This window comes from Mastacembelus armatus, unplaced genomic scaffold (assembly GCF_900324485.2).
Source record: "Mastacembelus armatus unplaced genomic scaffold, fMasArm1.2, whole genome shotgun sequence".
Taxonomy (NCBI): Eukaryota; Metazoa; Chordata; class Actinopteri; order Synbranchiformes; family Mastacembelidae; genus Mastacembelus; species Mastacembelus armatus.
In genome coordinates this window covers 1,995,533-2,015,540 of record NW_022872938.1, presented here as the reverse complement: position 1 = coordinate 2,015,540, position 20,008 = coordinate 1,995,533, and the positions used below count along the sequence as shown (strand labels likewise).

The window sequence follows — 20,008 nt, the reverse complement described above, 5'->3', positions numbered from 1 at the left end:
GAAATGTTTTGCTGTCAAGGATGGGGAATAAAACTTTTTTAATCAATTTTTATTGCGTTAATCTGAACTCCAGCATATATATTTAAAACCAAAATTCGTTACTGCAAGTTCAAGGTAATTTACCGTCCTTTTTTATATCTGTCACTTGACCCTTGATCCATTTTTACTCAGAGAGGAGATAACGGCTCTTGTCCTGATTGCACTTACAGTTTAAGAAACTGGTTGAGAAAGATGAAGTCATACATCGTTCACATTTGTGGACAGTTCATTTACCTCCTCTTTGGGTTAGCACTTTGGCAGAGATGGGTAACAGCATGTACAAATGTTTCAGACGTATCTGTGAAAACCTTCTTTTTAAAAAGGTCAACTTAGGTTAAATATAATAATGACATTAACATGAATCTATTATGAACATTTCTGTGTTTTGTGTTTTAAACCTGGAATGGACTCAAATTAGTCTTGCTTGTGTGATCTGCTATGACATCTAGAGTACTTATTGAAAGATTATTTAAAATAGCAAATGTAATAGTTAAACATATATTTTACCAAAAATTTTCATACAGAATAACAGGTTACTGCATTAAATTCCAACATTCCAACTGCATACAAAGGCAAATTGTATTTTGAGTTATTTGTACGGTTCTGCTGGAGGTTTTTTCTTCCGTTAAAGGGAGTTTTTTCCTCTCCACTGTCGCCAAGTGCTTGCTCATAAAGGATTTGTTGGGTTTTTAGTTTTAGTTTTTGTAAAGTGCCTTGAGATGATTTGTATTGTGATTTGGCGCTATACAAATAAAATTGAATTGAATTGAATTACTCTAGTTTACTGGATGTTGACATATTTATAAGAGATTAAATTTCAACATGAACTGAGAATTAGTTTTACTATGTTGTTGCAAGTTTATACATACATTTAATCAAATGTTTTAATGCCAATTTAGGTTTTTCTTTTGTTGTTTTTATAATGTACTTTTTACTCTACTGTTTGTTAATAATTCTTTTCATATATGGAAAATAATATATAAAAAAGACATGATACTTCCCTATTGTCCACTGTGGCTTTACCCAATAATTAACTTTTAAATAAAACTGAATTTTTGTAAAAATCTAAAATTATTTCAATTTCAGCACAATTTGGGATAAAAAAAAATCTTTTAACTTTTTTCTTATCCAATCAAACAATATCCAATATCCTGGTAAAGGTGGAGCTAATGTTAACTACCTTATATACTTCTAATTTGAAGTACTTTGCATACTGCTGGGTAGCTGTTAGCTACCTTGAAGAACAGATTGAGTGGTGACAAGGTTAATGAATATCACAAAGCAGTGAGAAATGTTCTGAAAGCCTTGCAGTGCTTTAGCACAACAGAACAGGTTTAGGTAGTAAATTACTGTAATTTTTATTAGAGTCAATGTCAGACTGTCTAGAAATTGGTCTATAATCACAATTTGAGATATAAATTGTCACAGTGGTCAACAGCCTTCCTTTCAGTTCCATTGCAACCTGACAGCTTTACTTTCAGCAACATCAGCAAAATAAATGGCAGAGAACTGATCAGAGTTTCTGCTAAATGGTTGTGATATATACTAGTGACAAAAGATACTGATGGCCTTAATAAATATACAAGTATGAGAACATAGATATGTCTATAACATGTGGTTTATGAATTATGAATGTCATAATCCGTCTTCAGAATTTGTGGGCACCAAATCCTTTAAGTCAACCAGTCAATTAATGAGCAGTGCAGGTTTGGAGAGAGGGCAGGAGTGTGCTTTTAGACTCAAAGTCCAGAAGGCAGACATCCACTGGAGAAGATAGGGAAAAGTGAGGATGACTTTAGATTGTGATCAGGACTTTATATATGGCTTTAAATGTGTTAGTTGGACAATGAAATCTAAGGTTTATATGTGCGTTAAAACAAAACCAAATTTTAAATATAAAATTAAGGTTCAAAGCCTATTTGTTAATATGTTGCTAAGGCTTCAGCTCACCTCTGAGTCAGTCAAAAAAAAAAACTATGGCAGTATGATTTCCAAAACTGGTAAACTGGATGAGGCCTAGTAAAGGGAAAAATCTCTGACTTTGCAAGTTAAAGGAGTCAGGAAAAGGTTAAAAAAAAAAAAAGAACAAAAAAGAAAAAGGTATTTCTGTGCTTTAAACTTCTGCATTCCTGGGCTGCATGAACAAGCCTCTCAATTTGCTGTAAGACATTTCTGTTTTGCATTAATCTACAGGACCTGCTTCAGACTCTATCCATCTCGATGTTTTGTTCCATTCCTCAACAAATATCTTTGAGAAGGATTTTTTAAGGTTTTAACACTTGGGAATTCACTTCAGGGGGAAAAAATGTGTGGTTACTAAGGAGGACATGTTGGTTACATCAACAGTAACAAAGTCATGTTGGTCTAGATAGATATGAGTTTGCAATGATCCTTTAGGTCACACTCTCCAACATTTGGGAGTTTTTCTCAAAGGTTAATAACATTTACATCTGAGATACGCAGTTTTGATACAGCAGCTTTTTTACAAGGTTCATATTCTGCTTCCAGGTTCAAATCCCTTTTGACCACCGTGATACACTGCTCATCTATCCAGGGTGTCCCGACTCTCAGCTGGGATTGACTCCATTCCCCAGTGACTCTGGATGTGCCAGAATGAGACAGATGATGGAAGGATAGATAGATATTCTGTACTGAATTCATAATATACTTAAGGATTTTTATTCATTAGCTTTCAAAAAAGAAAGTGTATATACAAATAAACTCTCAATCTGCATTTTTTAGGTTCTTTTTATATGCATTTGTGCAAGTAAAGAACAGTGTGTCTGGTAAAATTAAAAAAAGAAGCAGAAGCATTAGTTACTAGAGTATTATTTGGGGCCTTTACAATAGTCTTTACTTTTAAAAATCTAACATGTTTTCCCTTTGTTCTTTTTATCTTTTAGTTGTTTGAGTGATTTTTTGTTTCATTTTGTTTTCATTTTTGCACTCCTACCTCACCAGCAATGGACCCCTCATCAGCCAAGGATCCCCCTCTGACAGCACTTCCATTGGTGCTCCCTCCACTGCCAAATTCCAAAAATTCCCAAAATAGGGATGAAATTAAACCTCCTAAAATGTGAATTATTTCTGATTCTTAAAACCCAGTTATCAACAATTTTGTTGTTTTGTTTTGTTTTGACTTTCCAGGTGACTTTCCCAGTTATCAACAAAACTGTTAAATACTTACATACAAAATAAAATGAAAGCTAAATAATTTGCTTACAAAAATGGAATGGTTAGATTATGAAGAGAGGGAGGTGGATTAATGGTACTTTTAAAACAAACTGGCTTAGGATATTTCTAAAGAATCAAAACAAACTTTCATATCCCAAAAAGTATTTTTTAATTAACTAGGAGGCACAAACATCCTGCTAAGATGCGACTATAACTTGAGCTCCCTTTTAACATATTAAATTTTCATCAACAGGTTGTACTTCATTAGAAGATTCTTTATAAGTACCATTTTAGTCCTTTATGAAATATGGTCTGTATAGCATTCATCAGATAATTCTGGAAACATTATAGCTTTTGAAATATTCTGCTCAAACATATAAAAGTTATATGGCCAAAAACAGTATGACAGGTTTATCAAAGCAATACTAAAAGATATATTTTTGATGTCTCATTATTTATTTCAATCTATTGAAAAGTTTATCTTTCCCAACTTTATGGTTGTCCACTCACAAAATTAAAATTACCTAAAATCACAATATGGAAATTCTTGCCAAAGAGTTTTATCAAGTTTATCAAATTTGACAAATATTTTGGTTACATTTAGTGAGATGTTTTTTATCTTTCAATTATTATTTGTGCTAAGCTTTAATTTCACAATACACTGAAACATTATAGTAAACCCCATATATTTCAGTAACCGTTAGAAAGTTTAAGTGACACAAAACATTTGACTGGTAGTTTAAGTATTGCCTATACATTTGAATCAGGTTCTTATTGTCATGTCAAAAATACTAGACTTATTTACATATCCTTTAGTTAGCACATATATCAGAGTTGTTGGGTTGCCACGTTTGTCTCAGACCTGGCATCCCTTTCTGCTGGGCTGCCACCGGAAGACACGCGCCCTCCCCCCTCCCGCTCTCGTGTTCATCCGTGCTGCAGTTAAAGTTGCCCGCGCATGCGCAACTTCGGTCCTCTTTTTCTTGTACGGTAAGTGTGGCATGGCGCGTGTTTCTGCCGTGGGGGGTAGAAACAGGGTCTTAATGGTGTTTAGAGTGAAGTCGCAATGGTTTCAGATGTGTTGACGTTGCTTTGTAGTGGTCTGTGAAGCCGATGGAGTAGTTTAATTTGTCGGTGGCGGGGTGTGTGCTAAGATTGCCAGGCTGATTCAAAGGGACATGCGGCCTTTAGCGGCGCGGTCGGTGGAAGTCGTTTGTCATTCCCCGTGCTAATGTGTGCTTTGGCGCTACGTGTTTGCTGATCGCGGATGTTTGCCGTCTAACGTTATTATGGTAGCTAAACGTTAAGACCTACCCATGGTGCACATATTAGCTGCTTTTGTCCGGGCACCAGTCGCTGCTTGTGTTTGGATGGAGCTGAATGGACGGCTAGCATGACTGGTCGCTGTTAGCATCGTGCTAGCTCACACAGGGGAAACAGCAGCATATGTTGTCACAGTTATACAAGCTCCTGTTGTCATAAGCGTCTCACAACGACACGCGGTAGCTCGATGTAAATTGGTTAAACCAATATTTTAAGTAGGTATTAGCTAAACACAGTTAGCTGACTGTGTAACGGTACCGGTAACTCTTTTGACGTCCCTGTGATTTTAAAATCTAGGCCCGAAAACTTGTCGGAGCTTGGGCTAATGTGGTGTTGTCCAGCAGCACAATTCCCCACGTCAATCCCTTAGAGTTAATGTTTAATGTCTCTAAGGCGCTTCGTTTCTGTCAGCCAAATAATGGTAGTTAACGTTTGTCTAAAAGTCTTGACTTTAACTTGATCTGAAGCTCTGTTTACCGCGGCAAAAGCCTGTTAAGACCCAGATTAGTTTTCTGTATCCGTATCTGGTTGTCACTTACTGCTTGTTTGTATTTTACGCATTTTTTTTTTCTCAGCATATTTCACTTTAATTTGCGGGACAGATTTGGTAGATGCCCCTTAACAAAGATCTCGCGATATTTATTAACGAGGTGGCGCTGCAGTTATGTGAGCCGGTCCAGTTTAAAGGTGTACAATATTTTTATCAGGTTGTTGCATCAAAGGTTTTAAATGTAACCTGCCATGTGAGATTATTTTATGTAATATTTTTGTGTTGTGTAATTTATAAAAAAATAGCTTTCTTTTTTCATGGTAGTACTTAGGTATGACCCTTCCTTAAAGTAAAAGAAAAAACAGTATGGGGGATGATATAGTTCCATCTAATGGTAACAACTCCCTGTAAAGACCATGTATTTGTTGGATTATATCAAGTCTCATGTATACAGATCAGTTTTGTATTTGATTTCTAATCAAGATGCGTCTAAACTTTGTTTTCTACAGTGCCCCTGACCTATCATACCATGGCAGATCCCGATCTTGACTTCCAGACTGGTGAGTCTGGCGCCTCTGCCACCTATCCCATGCAGTGCTCTGCTCTGCGCAAGAATGGGTATGTGGTGCTGAAGGGACGTCCCTGCAAAATCGTGGAGATGTCCACCTCCAAGACCGGCAAGCACGGACATGCTAAGGTAAAATTATACTTGAGGAAATATTATTGAAGCTCCTTAAAACAGAAAGCAACATCAAGTTTGCAGTGAAAGGGTCCAAGTGTTGGCTTCATACATGGTCTCCTTATCTTTTTCTTTGAATAACAGGGTGCTCCAGCATGTACTTTGCTCTCCTTTGGCATTTGCTCACAATATGTGGATTCTGGCTGTATGTTTTTGAGGTTTATCACTTATGTAGTTATTAAAACTTAATGTAAAATATTTGAGAGTTCCATTGCACATGCATCAGGAGAAGAATTGTCATTGGTTAGTAACGTGTGATACGTTGTAACTAACAGTTTAAACAATGTTCCTCCTACAATAAAGCTACTTAATGAGCTTTGCTATTGTACTGTCCACGTTATTCAGACAATACTACCTAGTGCTAATATTACCATACATAGGTGAACAAAGAACCAAGGTGTTGTCAAAATGCTGCAGCACAAAACAACACTGTGGTAACACACTTTTCTTCTTTAGGTTAACCTTGTTGGTATCGACATCTTCACCAACAAGAAATATGAAGATATGTGTCCTTCCACCCACAACATGGATGTTCCTTCCATTAAGAGGATAGACTACCAGGTATGCAGGCAGTCAAAAAAAATCTCTGAAACTTATCGTCTCAAAAATGCCTCAGCAGCTAAGAGAATACATGATTGGGTTACTAAGGGTGTGTGACTGTGTTTATTGAAATGCTCTGACACATTTATAGGGTGGAGTGGAAATATTGAGTGTCTGAAGTGTGTATATTTGTTTGCTTTAACTCGTGCTGAAAAAGCATCTATAATGACTAGGGTTCTGTGGACCGGTATCCTCTAGATGTTAGCATAAAACATTGTTGTAGAATATTCAAATTTAGGTTTTTGTGGTCAGAATTTACTTTAATCTGATGAGGTACATTTCCTAGTCAGTATTATAGGTGCTTGTTTACCCGCTTCCACCCTTCCCTCGTTATGAAGTGATTAATTGTAATTATGCTCGACAGAACAAATCATACAGGAAGTGCATTGACAAGGAAATGTTGGTATTTCTGCAGGATAAATACACAAATTTCAATTGCTGCAGGTTGTCTGAGTGAACTGAATTGGCAATGTTTCTAGTCTGTCATGTTGCAGCGCCTTTCAAAGATCTGTCAAACTCTGCGAACAAGTAACATTACACTGAGGATAAATGCTAAGAATAATAATTCATCCTCTGAAATACTGCTTTGAGAAAACTGATAAACTGAAATTTTGTTTGAACACAATCTCAAATGACTGAAATAAGTTTCAAACAATTGGCATCCAAATCCTAGACTGTCAGAAGCTGAGCTCTTGTAGCCATATGAATTAAATCACCATTGGCCCCAAACTACCGAAAATATCAGGCTCTTTGAATAGTTTAACTAGTTAAATTGGTTGTTTATCTTTTTAAGATATCTGAGGTACTGTGATATGAAGATATAAGTTCTATTCTCAGGTGTGCACATGTTCATCTGACTGTCCTTGGGCTGCAGCTGAAATAAATTTTTGCAAAGTTTTTGTAATATTAACACATTCATCCTCATGAAATCTCATCCTAGTCTGGATCTGCTGCTTGAGTAATGACCAAAATGACACTTAAATTTATGGATTGTCACTTTTCTACAAAAGACCCAGAATATTCGATTCTGATAAAGCTGCAGCTATTGAATATTTTAGCAATCAAGTATTCTATCACTAATTCATTTGAGTAATCAGATTTTTTTTTTAAAATGCTTTAATAAAGAGCTGAAGTAAATTTAAAAAATAGAAAATAAAAAAAATAATTGGTTTTCTTTCAAAAACTCAATTTTTATTGCTTAAACTGCAGACATTGTCAAAACTAAAACCATGTAGTGCATTAAAGCGCCTTCTTATATTCTGCATCTAAAAAAAGAAACATTTTCTGGAAAGTCAAAAGCAAATTTTAAATTAATTTAAAAAGGTATTCATACAATCAAACTAGGATATAAATACAACCCCCCAAAAAGAATGCCTTCAAGTTGTGCAACTTTACTTTTATAATTTCAGGTTTTAAACTAACTGCAGCTCAGGCATAATCTCAGCCTTTACTGTCTTCCTGGACCGTGTGTGGCTTTTGCGGCGGTGCTACAATTCAACTATTAGTCATATTTATTAGACTATTTATTTTTTGTAGTACACAACAGTGGATCTCTGCATCTAGAATGCTTCTTCTAGATAACAAAGCTCAATACACATCACCAGCACCAGTATAGGCTGGTTGCTTTCTGTTGATGCTGAAGCATCGACGTTATGCTGTTGTGATAAGCTAGTTCGGCTTTAAATTACATACTGTAGAGTGTTTTTGTTTTTGTTTTTCCTTTCCTCCCTCCCCCAGTTGAAATGATCCTAAACTTTGGACATTTTCTATCATTTTCTCTGGCCTGTCTCTTCTCCTTGCCACTTGCTACTTTCTTTTGCTTTCTCCATTTTGCAACCTGTGCCATCACACAAATAAAAAATTTCCCATCACATGCCCACAGCGTAGGATGTTGTGCGATGCTGATGATCTTCCATGTGAGTTCAATATAGTTGTATGGATTATATGAAGCTCTGAGCCAAAGAATTTGAATTGAGCATTTTTAATAATTGAGTTTCTCGTGAAATCGTTTCAGCCCTAGATTCTGATATGTTGTTCAATGTCAAGTGAAGGCCATAAATACTGAAATATTTCAACACAGAAGAGATTTTAGGGCACAGGTGTCAAACTCTGGTCTTTGAGGGCCTCTGTCCTGCTTGTTTTCCAACTATCCCTACCCTACCCACTGCTAATTACCTAGATCAGGTGTGTTTGTCCAATCAGAAACTGCAAGGGCAGTTGGCCTGTGGCCCACAAGGACTGGAGTTTAATGCCCTTGCTTTAGGGGATGCTGATAAGGCCACCAGACATTGGTTATGTCAAGAAGTGATCCAGAAAGACCTTACAGTCCATGTTTTGACCTGTCTCAACAGTACCTGGGTGATGAGTCCCACAATAAATGACAGCACCAGGGTTAATACATAATTAATACATATATGGTGGGTGACAACTGACATCAGATGAGAACAGTTCCTGATCTTTGGCCTGTCTCTGTTCAATAACAGAAAGAGAGGTGGAGAAAAATAGTTTAGTCAGCAGTATGTGTAAATTGCAGCTCTTATACATGTTATATTTGACAGTTTTGTCATGTCTTTCTTTCCAGTTGGTTAACATCAATGAGAACTACATGTCCTTGATGAGCGACAACGGTGACATCAGGGAGGACCTACGTGTCCCTGACAACGAAGTTGGCAAGGAAATTGAGGCAAAATTTGATGCGGGTGATGAATTCATAGTAAGTATCAAAGCTCAGGGCTGTTAAATTCTGCAGACTTTTTTGTCAACAGAGGTGGGCCAAAATGAAAATGCTGAGAGATTTAAGTGTTAGCTAACCATTAAACATAATGGTTAGCTAATTCCTAGGCTGTAAACAAATTTTGAATCATGTTTTTGTAGAAATTAAGCATCTGACACCTGAACTCAAAAGATAAAAATAATATGGCAAATACTTGACATAATTGGCAGTGTTGAGAATATAAATACCATCTTGCACATGAATCAGAAATGTCTGCCATCTGTTTCATAATTTTGAAATTATTTCTCACACTTTTTTAAAGCAGACAGGAGTCCTAGATTAGAACACAAATCTTTCCTGGGAAAAATGCAAGGAGTGTGAGCTGCAGTATAAAGTTTCACATGATTGACTCGAACATGCTGCACTCTCCACAGGTCACCGTGATTTCTGCCATGGGGGAGGAATGTGCTGTCGCTACCAAGGTCTTGGCCAGCAAATAGGGAGATGGACTTTGCTGCCCAAGCAACAAGCACCACCCACAACCAGTCTCTTGCATCCTCATTGGTTCTGTCACCAAAGCACTGTGACATCCTGTCACAAAGCATCGGCCTTCACAGACAACCTCAATCATCCTGTTGTCATTTCTCTCATCATTGATCTTTTATTTTGGCCCCTTTTATTGTTTTTTCCATTGCTGTTGAGAATGGCTGCAATTCAGCGTGTGGTCCTCTGATCACAGAGGTTTTGTTTGGTAATAATCTACATAAAACAAGTTAAAAAAAAAAAATCAGTTGGTCATTCCTGCTTATTTTTGCTTTCAAAGTGTTGGTTTTGCCACTCACATTCCTGAATGTTTAAATAACAACGGGATTCAGCTTTTATGATTTTTTTTTTGTTTGTTTGTTTTTTTTTTGTTCTTTCAATTGACTATAACAGGTCTAGAGCCTTTTTAGATGGAAAGGAGAGGGATGTTTTTGTGCTGTTAAGCAGTGAAAAGGAAGGTTGTGTTGTAGATACTATATTTCGGTTTTGGCTGTCCCGCAAGCATACTGCTTTCCAGCATGGCCTCTGCTCTGGTTCCTTAATGGATTGGATGCGACAAGGTCCGTTTTTCTCCTGTAATTGCTGGAATTGGTGGTGACTAGCTCTTAAAAGCACTTGAGGGTCACCCGAGCATTATAAAAGATGTAAAACCAAGAATTCCCCCCCCCCTACCCATAAGAAATGCTGAAAAAAAAAAAAAAGCTTCAGTGAATTAACCCTCAAGATGCCAGTCTTGTCTGTGTAGAGGTTTGAGGAGCTTGAGGGTCTTGTGTATTCACAACCCTTTTATATGGGTGGTTCAGGGCTCATCCCACTGCCTTTGCCATCCACCAATAAAGTGTTATTTCCTTTTGAGAGTATAGCAGTGTGTGCCTCCCAAATGAAGGAGGTAGTTTGCAGTGAGGTGTATTTCTTTTAAGGGACTCCATCGGACTGGGGAGGGTGGTATAGTTGCAAAGTTCTTGTTCACCTGAGGCCTTTGTTACCTGACTGGAGATGGCAAAAATAAAATGAAACAAATGCACAAAAACTGCAAAGGTTTGTTGGTTTTCTGTTTTAAAAAAATAAGCTGATTGAAAAGATTATAGCAATACCCCAAAACTAATGGTGTTATTCTCAGCTATTGAGTTTACCTACAGCAGTGGCCGTGCAATGATTAAGAGTTAAAATCCCTTTGCAGATCAGCTCTTTTATAACTTCAGTGCTCAAAGCTATGCTTGACTTCAGGTAGAAAACAAGTTGAAATTGCAAAAAGCATGTTTAGTAAGTTAAAATTGCTGCTTTTTTTTAAAAGTTCTCCAGCATATTTTGCAGATCCATGTTTTAACAGCTGTCCAGTTCTGGAAAGTAGTTTAATTAAAATATAAAGCAAAAGCCTTGTGTTCAGACTTTCATTTGAGGTGAACTATCCAATTTTACTCCATCACAGTGAAGTGTAGAATGGTTTAATGCATTAGCTGAATTAGGGGAAGTGCTGCTAGCTAACAAAGTTTCAGTGGGTGGTGCATGTTTCCTATGTCCCATAAACCTGGAAAGCTGAGTCAGTGGGCTCCTGGACACAGTAAAACTTCCCTATCTCTGTGTTTGTAGCCTTTTTGCATTTTTTTTTTTCTTCCTGTTTTGCTGGATCTGCTGGACAGTGTCTGAATCCCAGTGTTTTGCCTGATGAGGCAAAAACTGAACTCTGGGGTTAATGGATGTAATATAATAAGTACTATAACTACAAGTGTGCAAAAACTAATTTCCCCTGGTCCTGTTCATGAAATTCAAACTGCACTGCAGTTAACTTTCTTCTGTGTGACAGCATGTTTTGTGTCTACTGTATTTGAAGTCATGGTAGTAGAGAAGTGGTACATTAACAGCCACACCCTGCCTGAGTCTCAGACTGAAGATGAATCATATGTGCACACTGAACCACACTGACCTGTTACAGCTTCTGTGACTCACTAGGAGAGCTTGTATTTTCTGTCTGTGTACACAGAAATGCAGCTGGATGAACATGGGTGGTGTGTGCATGTCTGTCAAGATCTTTCAATTATTGACCAGACAGCAGGTTTATTATCAGGGTATCTGGGTGCTTGTGGCTGATCATTGCACTTGCAACTGAAAACTGCTAGAGCAGACAAAAAAAATCAACTCTCTTGTGTTCAGATACTTAAGGCTGAACGTAGCTGAAGCATGGTGAGCTTTGTGTGTAAGTGTGTGGGCTGTAGGTTAGCACCATATAAAAGGTTAAAGGCATAGGTGCAAATGTTTATTCACGTTATATGGGTTTACCAAATATGGTAAGGACCTACAGGCTACGCGTTCACGTCACCTCACGTCATGTCCGGTTCTCCCTTTCCCGTCTGATCTCTTGACATGGCGCCGGTGAGTTTAGCAAGTTCCTCTGTGTTTTGCTTAATGTAATGTTAATTTTTCTGTCATTGTGTATATTTCGATGCGTAACAATTAAACTACACCAGTGCGTCAGATGTACACGTGTTTCAGTGACCTTAACCGGTTTTTATTAAGACAAGAAATCAAGGAGTTAATAGAGTTAGCACTAGCATTAGCTCGTGGTGGACTGGATTACACGTGTTCCATTCGTTAGTGTAACGTTAACAGGTGCCAATATCTATACCAGAAAAACGTGTTTTAAAGTATATAAATGGATTCCCCCCACCTGACTACAAAATTATTCATCGACCTCAAATATTGAGGTAATTTTATGTCCAGTAATGAATTCGGCGTAACTTTTATACGAGCTGTCCATCTGATTCGCCAGGGAAAAAAAGCAGAAATTTTTGTTTAGCCTTTTAACATTTGCTAAAATGAGTGCCGAGTAGTGTAGTTTATACTCCCTGAAAATATACTGTATAGCCTTTATTCATCTGTTTTAAGTAGCGGCAAGATGTAGGTTGTAGTCTCAGACTTTATTCTGTTGTTCAAGAGCCACCTAAAGAAAGAGACTAAATAAAACCGATCCACCAATCACGAATGAAGCAACAAGATAACGTCTACAAACAAGAAAAACATTCACATAAATGATATAAAACATCCGATGATAGTTTTATTATTAGCCAGGGAAATGGACTAACTTCATTTGAAAAGGGCATAGTACCTAAAAGCATTCCTGCCAATGTGAGCAGTCTGTAAAGTCAAATGTATATTAGATTCTGTATTGAGAAAAGAGATGTGAGATTAATTAGAGTATGATAATAAGATTCTGTATTTATATCAGCAGTTGCTTACTCCTTTTTTGTCATCAGTGAAGTTCAGCCAGTTTTATCATATAAAGACAATGATGAGTAAAGAGTTCATGGTTAGTGATGAACCACTGTGTTCAGCTGCTGAAGTGCTTTTTGGAGCATCATGGCAGCACAGAGTATCAGCATTTAATAAAGCAATTAATATTACCAATCATTTTTATTTTTTACATGTGGGAACATTATTTTGAATCAAGTTTCTATGTCAAAGTATTTCTAATGTTCAGTAGTAATTGTACTTGCTAATGTTCACTAAGGTATGTTTTGTACTAGTGTACCTCAAATTTTTTCAAACTTATTTGAGATTTTAAATGTAACTTAAACATGTTTCTAAAGTACAACTGTTATATAAGATAAAAAAAATCTACATAGAGCTGAACAACTTAGATATTTGTCAGATGTCTTCATATTTGCTAGTAGTGAAATTAGTGAATAAGAAAGAAGTCTTGGTTGCAAGAAAAAGAAAAGTGACATGTAGACGCTAAAATACTAACGTCAGATATTTTGTGACTCTAACATTAAAAAAGTTTTTTGATCTTTTCGCTGGTGATTAACATCTCAGATCAAACAGAAGAGGCCGATTGTTGGCAAGAAGGCCAAAAAGGCAGCTGCATGGAAGTTCACCCTGGACCTGACCCACCCTGTGGAAGATGGGATCCTGGATTCTGCAAACTTTGTAAGACTTTACTGCAGTTGTGAAATACTTGGTGTTTGAGTAGGAAAAAGAAAAAAAATTAAAAAAAAAAAAACTGAAAAATGACTAGCAGCTTTTGTGAAGGGTTAATGTAATATTCTTTGCGAGCAGCTAACCCTGTGGCCGGACTAGGGCCCCCTTCCCTAGCTCCACATTTACTAGGGTTCTCTTCCCTAGTGCATTACTGTGCTCTGTCCAATAGGAAACCTTCCTCAAAGAGAGGATAAAGGTCAACGGAAAGACGGGAAATCTGGGAAACATAGTACAGGTCGGTCGCATGAAGAACAAGATCAATGTCACATCTGAGAAGCAGTTTTCCAAAAGGTGAGGCCAGATGTGTTGCACCTCCTGAACTTCAAAAAAAATTTTTATACATCACATTAATGAAAATTTGTTTTAAAAAATACATAAATAGAAGTATTGCCTTTTTAACATTTGTGAATTAACACAATCCTCCCTTTCTCTGACAGGTATCTGAAGTACCTAACGAAGAAGTACCTGAAAAAGAACAACCTCCGTGACTGGCTCAGAGTGGTGGCGTCTGACAAGGAGACGTACGAGCTACGTTACTTCCAGATCAGTCAGGACGATGAGGAGTCGGAGGCAGACGAGTAAACAGCTGCAGCGTAGCAACACAACTGTGTGTGTCATGAGCTTGAGCAGAAAGGAGAATAAATGTGAAAAACAAGTTTGGTCTTGTCTTGTGGTGTTGACACATACAAGCATTGTACTAAACACCCACCAGATGGTACTGCAGATAACTTTTTTTGTCAAGATCAGGCCGTGTGGTTCAACAGCAGCACAAATTACAACATTCAAAAGATTGAACACAAATTGAAGATTATGAAGTATTTATTGCAATGCTGTGGGGTTGGACTGGATTAGTTTTATCTTGGTCTACCTAATAAACTGGCAACTAAGTGTAGAAGATAAAGGGATGGAAAATCTGAGCTGTTGGGATAACGGCACTAAGTTTACTGGCCAGTTCATTGAGATTTGTGGTTTTCAGTGTTTAACAGTAAATAATTACGAAATAATGAATTACCTAGATTATGAAACTTAGCTTTATACTTAAAAAGAAGAATATGCAACCTGGTTTGGTTTATTAGTCTAAATGTTACATGTGAACCACTAGTCGGGTTTCCAGTTGTAGTCAAAGCAGATTATACTGATTAAAAAAATTTAAGCAAAGAATGGATCCCCACAATTATTTATACTGAAGAGACGTCCTCAAAGATCAACATTACTAGGAAAACATTAATGCTACAATCATGGGATTAAAGAGTTATAGCCATATCTATCAGCTTCAAAAGCAACCACAACCAAAGAACCTTCTTCTACTCACAAAACCTTCCACAGTTCAGACTGACTGTCTCCCTCAGTTTTTTGCTCCTGTATGAATTTTTTCAGGCAGCCAACAAAAACTGTTATTCCCTTAAACAGAAAAGGATGCTTTGTTCACTTTCTGTTCTACGTCTGTGTGTGTGTGTGTCTGGATTCATTCCTATTTGCTCATCTGTTATGTATAAAGCATTATACTCTCAGGAATTCACCCACCTTCAGCTGCACTATGGTCGACTGGAATCGCAGGTTTCTCCAATCTTCACAGAAGGACTCATAGTTACTGTGTTTTATCCCACAGACAGTATCTAGTCTAGAGTTACATTCATTTGTTTAGAATAGTGCACATTTGAAAGAAAAATGAGGGAAAACTATTACAGAAATGTAATAAGTAGAAGATTTGTATGAGTGTTATAAAGCTGTTTCAGTGTCAGTAAATTAACCCCATGTGTTTTGCTCATATTTTCTGTGCTGTAAATTCTTATAACTCAGTAGCAGTTTACAGGGTTTCATATTTCAGTCAAAGATTTATGGCCTCTTTATACTTGTTGATCAGTCAGGAAAACTAAGATGAGGGTTTTCGATGGTTCCTCCCTCCACTTACTGATAGATTGAAGTTAAGAGAACCACACAGAATTTTCTTTTACAAAACCCAACAGCAGGATTTCTTACCTGTCAGGACTTTTCCACAGGCAGGCTGATGCTGGGACAAGTCTCCGAACAGAACACTTACATGTAAATAAGAATATTTTGTATTGTTCCAAAACTTTAGTAAAATCAATTTTATTTGACTCTCCTAAAATATCACATACTAAGAAACATTGCCTATGGCATGAGACTATGGGGGTATTGTGAGTGGTATGCTTGAGAGTTTTGATGTTAAACTTAAATTGTTGAAACCAGAAAAATTATATTGAAAATTCTAGCTGAGATGCTTGAATTAAAAAAATAAATACAATGTGATCAAATTAATACTAATTTAAACTTATAGTTTGATAAGTCATTAAAGGCAGCACGATGGCTTAGTGGTTAGCACTGTTTCCTCACAGCAAGAAGGTTCCTGATTGTAAACCCAGTAGGGGCCTTCCTGTGTGAAGTTTGCATGTTCTCACTGTGCTTGTGTGGGTTTTCTCCAGGTACTCTGGTTTCTTCCCCATGATGGCTATGCCTACAGCCACACATTAAAGATGCAGGTTTGGCACACTTACAGCAATTTTGTAGTTATTATATTCAGTTGCAGACACTTTATTTCTAAGTTAAATAATAGTCAGTTTGTTTATAGGATATAATTTAGTTTTGACACAGCATTGTTTCTGAATGAAGCGTGCACATTTAGGTAACATTGTTCTGTCATTTGAGTTATTAGTTTACCTTTCCTTGTTTGAGTTACCTGTTACCTGTTCCTCTTCCTGGTGTGGCAAAAGAGGTAGCTGAGAGGGGAGCCTGGTCTTATGCCAAGGCCCCTTTCAAGGACCATTCCATGGTCTGGAAGATGAAAGGGGAACTGGGATCTCTCAATTTAAAAGCGTTCTTCATTTTGCTTAGTCTACAATTTTGATGCATTTGTTTTCATTTTACTTTAAGCTGTTGGGAGCTTAATGGTTTATTTATCTGTATGTTTTATTTAGTTAGTTATGTATGTTATGTAATTTCCCTCTTGTGTCAAATAGCCTGATCAGTCAGTATATAAGGTTCCCTTGTGTGTTCCATTTTTTTGTCTTTGTTTGGCCAATCTAGTCAAAAAATAATAATTTAGAAAAAATTTTCTAAACTAATGAGATAAGAATCTACATCACGTTGCGGTGTGCAAAAACTGAAATTGTTCAAAAACTTCTTTAACAATGTAATGTGACATAAAGGAAACATGAAAGCTCAAGACACCAGAGTTTTACAGGGGATAAGCATCCGAAAGAGAGACAAAAGAGTGGATTAAATATAAATGTAGCAGCATATGGTTAAAGCAGGTTCTACATGAGGTTCCACATGAGCAACTCATCAAGTTGAGAATAAAATTTGAGGTGATACTGAACATTTGCAAGCAACTCTTCAGCAAAAGCCTAAATACAACAACTGCTTCCAGACTACAAGGTTCATGATAAATCATGCACCAAAATACATTGGTTCAGTTCTGGATGTGTTCTCTGTGCCAGAGCTGGGCTAAGGTCTGAAAGCTGGGCCTGCTCATCAAACACCAACAATTGTGTGATTGAAGACATGTCTTATCTGAACTAGCTCACAAGTTTTTACCCAGCTCAGGTTGAGTGGGAAGGCTTCAATATATTCTCCAAAATCGGAGACAAGTGTCTAGTTCCTCCTGCCATCATGCAACCTGTAATCTGACTCTGCATATCAAGTTTACTGCACATTTCAACAACAATGCACTGCATACATCCAGCCTTCACACATACAGTGGCATAGCCTGGATGGGGAGTTATCTTGTGTGCAGACTGAAACTGCAGGAGCCCTGGGCTGTCTCTTACATGTGTTTCAGTAACAGGATGGGTGTAACGCTGGTGAGGAAATGCATGTGTGGTTTGTAGCATGTTGGACAAAATTATCTCAGAAGACTATAATACACATACCGAAACATGGAGTGTAGTGTTGCGCAGGCTATTATACACAAACTGACCCAGTTGGATTTTGCACATGAATGTCATTTACCTGTCATTGCAAGTACTGCAAAAACATTTGTGAAGTATCCTTTGAAATTCCTGAAGAAAAAGTGAGACTTCCCTCTAGATGGCACCACTGTTGGAAAAAGACTAAAGCATACCGTATAAGAGAGTCAAGTTTAATGGAAAACGTCTTGCTGTTCTCTCCATAACAAAATGTTGCCTACACAAAAACTGACATATAAAAAATATATAAACTAAAATTGTACCTTTTCTTATTAAAGTAAGTGCTAGGAATAAATGTGGTTTAACAAATAAAGGTCAGAATAAAACATAGTTTTAGTGATAATATAATCCATATAACAATAAAAAGTGGCATCAAGAATAAGTTCATATCTACAGAATGAATATAAACTTAATTAAGTATAAATGTAAAAAAAGCTAATGATGATAAATAATCAGATGCAGGTTGCAATTCTGGTACACAGTCAAATACATTACGAATTTTCATTTTTAATATAATAATACCTTCCTTGAGTAAATTATACAAACTGAACTAATACATCCTGTTAATATTCCATGTTTATTATTTTAGTATAAATAAAGTAAAATAAAAGAAAGGTTCTGAAAGTATTGATGAAAACATGGTACAAAGCTCCACAAAAAACTAGCAAGGACCTGTATTTGGGATTTCTTTGACCCAAAAGACATATGAGATAATGAGATGAGATAAACTTTATTAATCCCAGGAGGGACATTCAGGAATCCCATATTAAGACTCACATCAACAGCTACTAGGATGTATGCTGGTATAGACATGTGGATAAACTTCTCGTTCGGGTAAAAATTTGTAAAACCAATATAACTTTCCAAAACATACCAGGTTATCAAACACACACACAACTGGCTACTTCCCAGACTGCATACAAACAGCTGTGGCACAAAGTTAACTCACACAGCAGCTGTCCTAGCTTCTTTGCTATGGGATAGTGATGGCAGGTAAAAGCATACTGTACACCTGCACACTCAGGTGTTGAATATTTGATCTACATGGTCACATGGTGTCAGGCCGGAATGATTAACGCTGCCATCTCCCAGCGTCACCATTTCCTGCGGGTCTGCAGAGGACTGGGACTCAACAAAACAGCTCAGACATTTCCTCAGGAGGGAAGATTCACAGTGAGTTAGTTGTTACCTTTCTGCTCAGGTTTGCATCTTTGAGCTACATGGTGGACGTTTTATTCAGCATTCATATGTGACAAACTATGTGTTCTTGTCCCGGTCTTGAATCCAATGTGTTGATGCTTATCTGCTGCTGTTGGCTTCAGTTTTGGTGTTAATTAAACTCATCTGTATGAGCGTGAAGTAATTTCAGAGCAGGAGAAGTTGGTACAAGTCTGCATATTTTTTAGTTTCAGCTTCCATTGTTGTACCTTTCCATTGTGAAAATAGACACTTGGTTTTCATTAATTTTTCAGAGAGGGAGTCTCGCTCTAGTGAGTGAGGTGAACAGCTGACGGTATATCATCATCACCTGCTGGGTCACATCATTAGAGTTAGGGATACTGTGATGACCTTTTTTACATGACAAAATGAATAAATCAATCAATACAAAGCATAGTAACACCTATCTAAGTCTCAATGGCACAAAAAGACAATACTGGCTGTGGAAAGCATGGTTACAGCATTTGAGAAATCAAAGAATCACAGTTAGTATTGCATATCCCTTACAAAAAGTAATGGCATAAAAATTTGGTATACTGTGAAACTGCACCATGTTACTGTGTGAGCTTATGTCACTCATTATCACCTCCATATTAACTGATTACTGGTATTTCTGTTACATGAAGGTGTTGAACTATTATTGTTGGATATAATAATATAATATAATATAATATATGGTGATAATATAGATGGATGGACTCCAAAATTAGAGAGGCAAAGTACAGCGACTGCTACCAAATAAATAAATGAATAAATCCACTCAAAAATAAATTTTTACATATTTTTATACCCCACAAATATCTGCCGTCCATAATACCGACTGATGTATGAGCACAGTTTTTTAATAACACGTTGTTTTCTGAAATCCAGTCATGGTTCATAGTTTAAATATTTGCCGATTTCAGGAGTGTGATGCTAAACCTGATCAGAGTCCCCTGAACTAACTTTCCAGTGACCAAAAGTGTTAGCAAAAGTTTCATTTCTTGCAGTAAATATATCAAAATGTGCAGTGTTTGGATGTAGATCAGATCCTGCAGCTTCTTCCCACAATATATTTATCCACATAAGCATAAAATCTTTTGCTTGAAAAATAACTAAAACTATTAATGTATTATTACCAACTTGTCAATTGACCAATCATTTAACAAAATAATCATTTCAGCTGGACAACCAATTCCTTCCATATCATAGCTGCTTCAAACTGTGTTGAGTTTCAGAAATCACCAGTAGAAAAAGATCAGTTTACAGTGAGTGGTAATTCTCTTGGT

General features: G+C 36.9%; 2 protein-coding genes across 3 annotated transcripts; both read left to right on the top strand.

The window, feature by feature from the left end:
- The first annotated feature begins 4,097 nt into the window (after positions 1 to 4,097).
- On the top strand, positions 4,098 to 10,658 carry eif5a (eukaryotic translation initiation factor 5A). Of its 2 annotated transcripts, none has more exons than XM_026305771.1 (5): positions 4,098 to 4,203; positions 5,536 to 5,723; positions 6,222 to 6,326; positions 8,947 to 9,078; positions 9,513 to 10,658. In XM_026305771.1, exons 2-5 carry the CDS (start codon positions 5,556 to 5,558, stop codon positions 9,576 to 9,578), a joined length of 471 nt encoding a protein of 156 aa, XP_026161556.1. In that variant the 5' UTR covers positions 4,098 to 4,203; positions 5,536 to 5,555; the 3' UTR covers positions 9,579 to 10,658. The 2 variants fall into 2 exon arrangements, with proteins under 2 accessions (XP_026161556.1, XP_026161555.1); XM_026305770.1 differs by lacking the exon at positions 4,098 to 4,203 and adding an exon at positions 5,378 to 5,420.
- Positions 10,659 to 11,946: 1,288 nt separating this feature from the next.
- Positions 11,947 to 14,251, top strand: rpl22l1 (ribosomal protein L22-like 1). The gene is made up of 4 exons (XM_026305775.1): positions 11,947 to 11,991; positions 13,432 to 13,545; positions 13,766 to 13,887; positions 14,034 to 14,251. Exons 1-4 carry the CDS (start codon positions 11,983 to 11,985, stop codon positions 14,176 to 14,178), a joined length of 390 nt encoding a protein of 129 aa, XP_026161560.1. The 5' UTR covers positions 11,947 to 11,982; the 3' UTR covers positions 14,179 to 14,251.
- The last annotated feature ends 5,757 nt before the right edge of the window (positions 14,252 to 20,008 follow it).

What these genes read in the sequence shown, in the direction of transcription:
- eif5a (XM_026305770.1), top strand. Translation starts at nt 5,393, where the DNA reads ATGGGGGATGATATAGTTCCATCTAATG. An exon ending in TGATATAGTTCCATCTAATG is followed by an intron (nt 5,421 to 5,535) that starts GTAACAACTCCC and finishes TGTTTTCTACAG; the next exon opens with TGCCCCTGACCTATCATACC. An exon ending in GCAAGCACGGACATGCTAAG is followed by an intron (nt 5,724 to 6,221) that starts GTAAAATTATAC and finishes TTTCTTCTTTAG; the next exon opens with GTTAACCTTGTTGGTATCGA.
- rpl22l1 (XM_026305775.1), top strand. An exon ending in TCCTGGATTCTGCAAACTTT is followed by an intron (nt 13,546 to 13,765) that starts GTAAGACTTTAC and finishes TCTGTCCAATAG; the next exon opens with GAAACCTTCCTCAAAGAGAG. An exon ending in GAGAAGCAGTTTTCCAAAAG is followed by an intron (nt 13,888 to 14,033) that starts GTGAGGCCAGAT and finishes TTTCTCTGACAG; the next exon opens with GTATCTGAAGTACCTAACGA.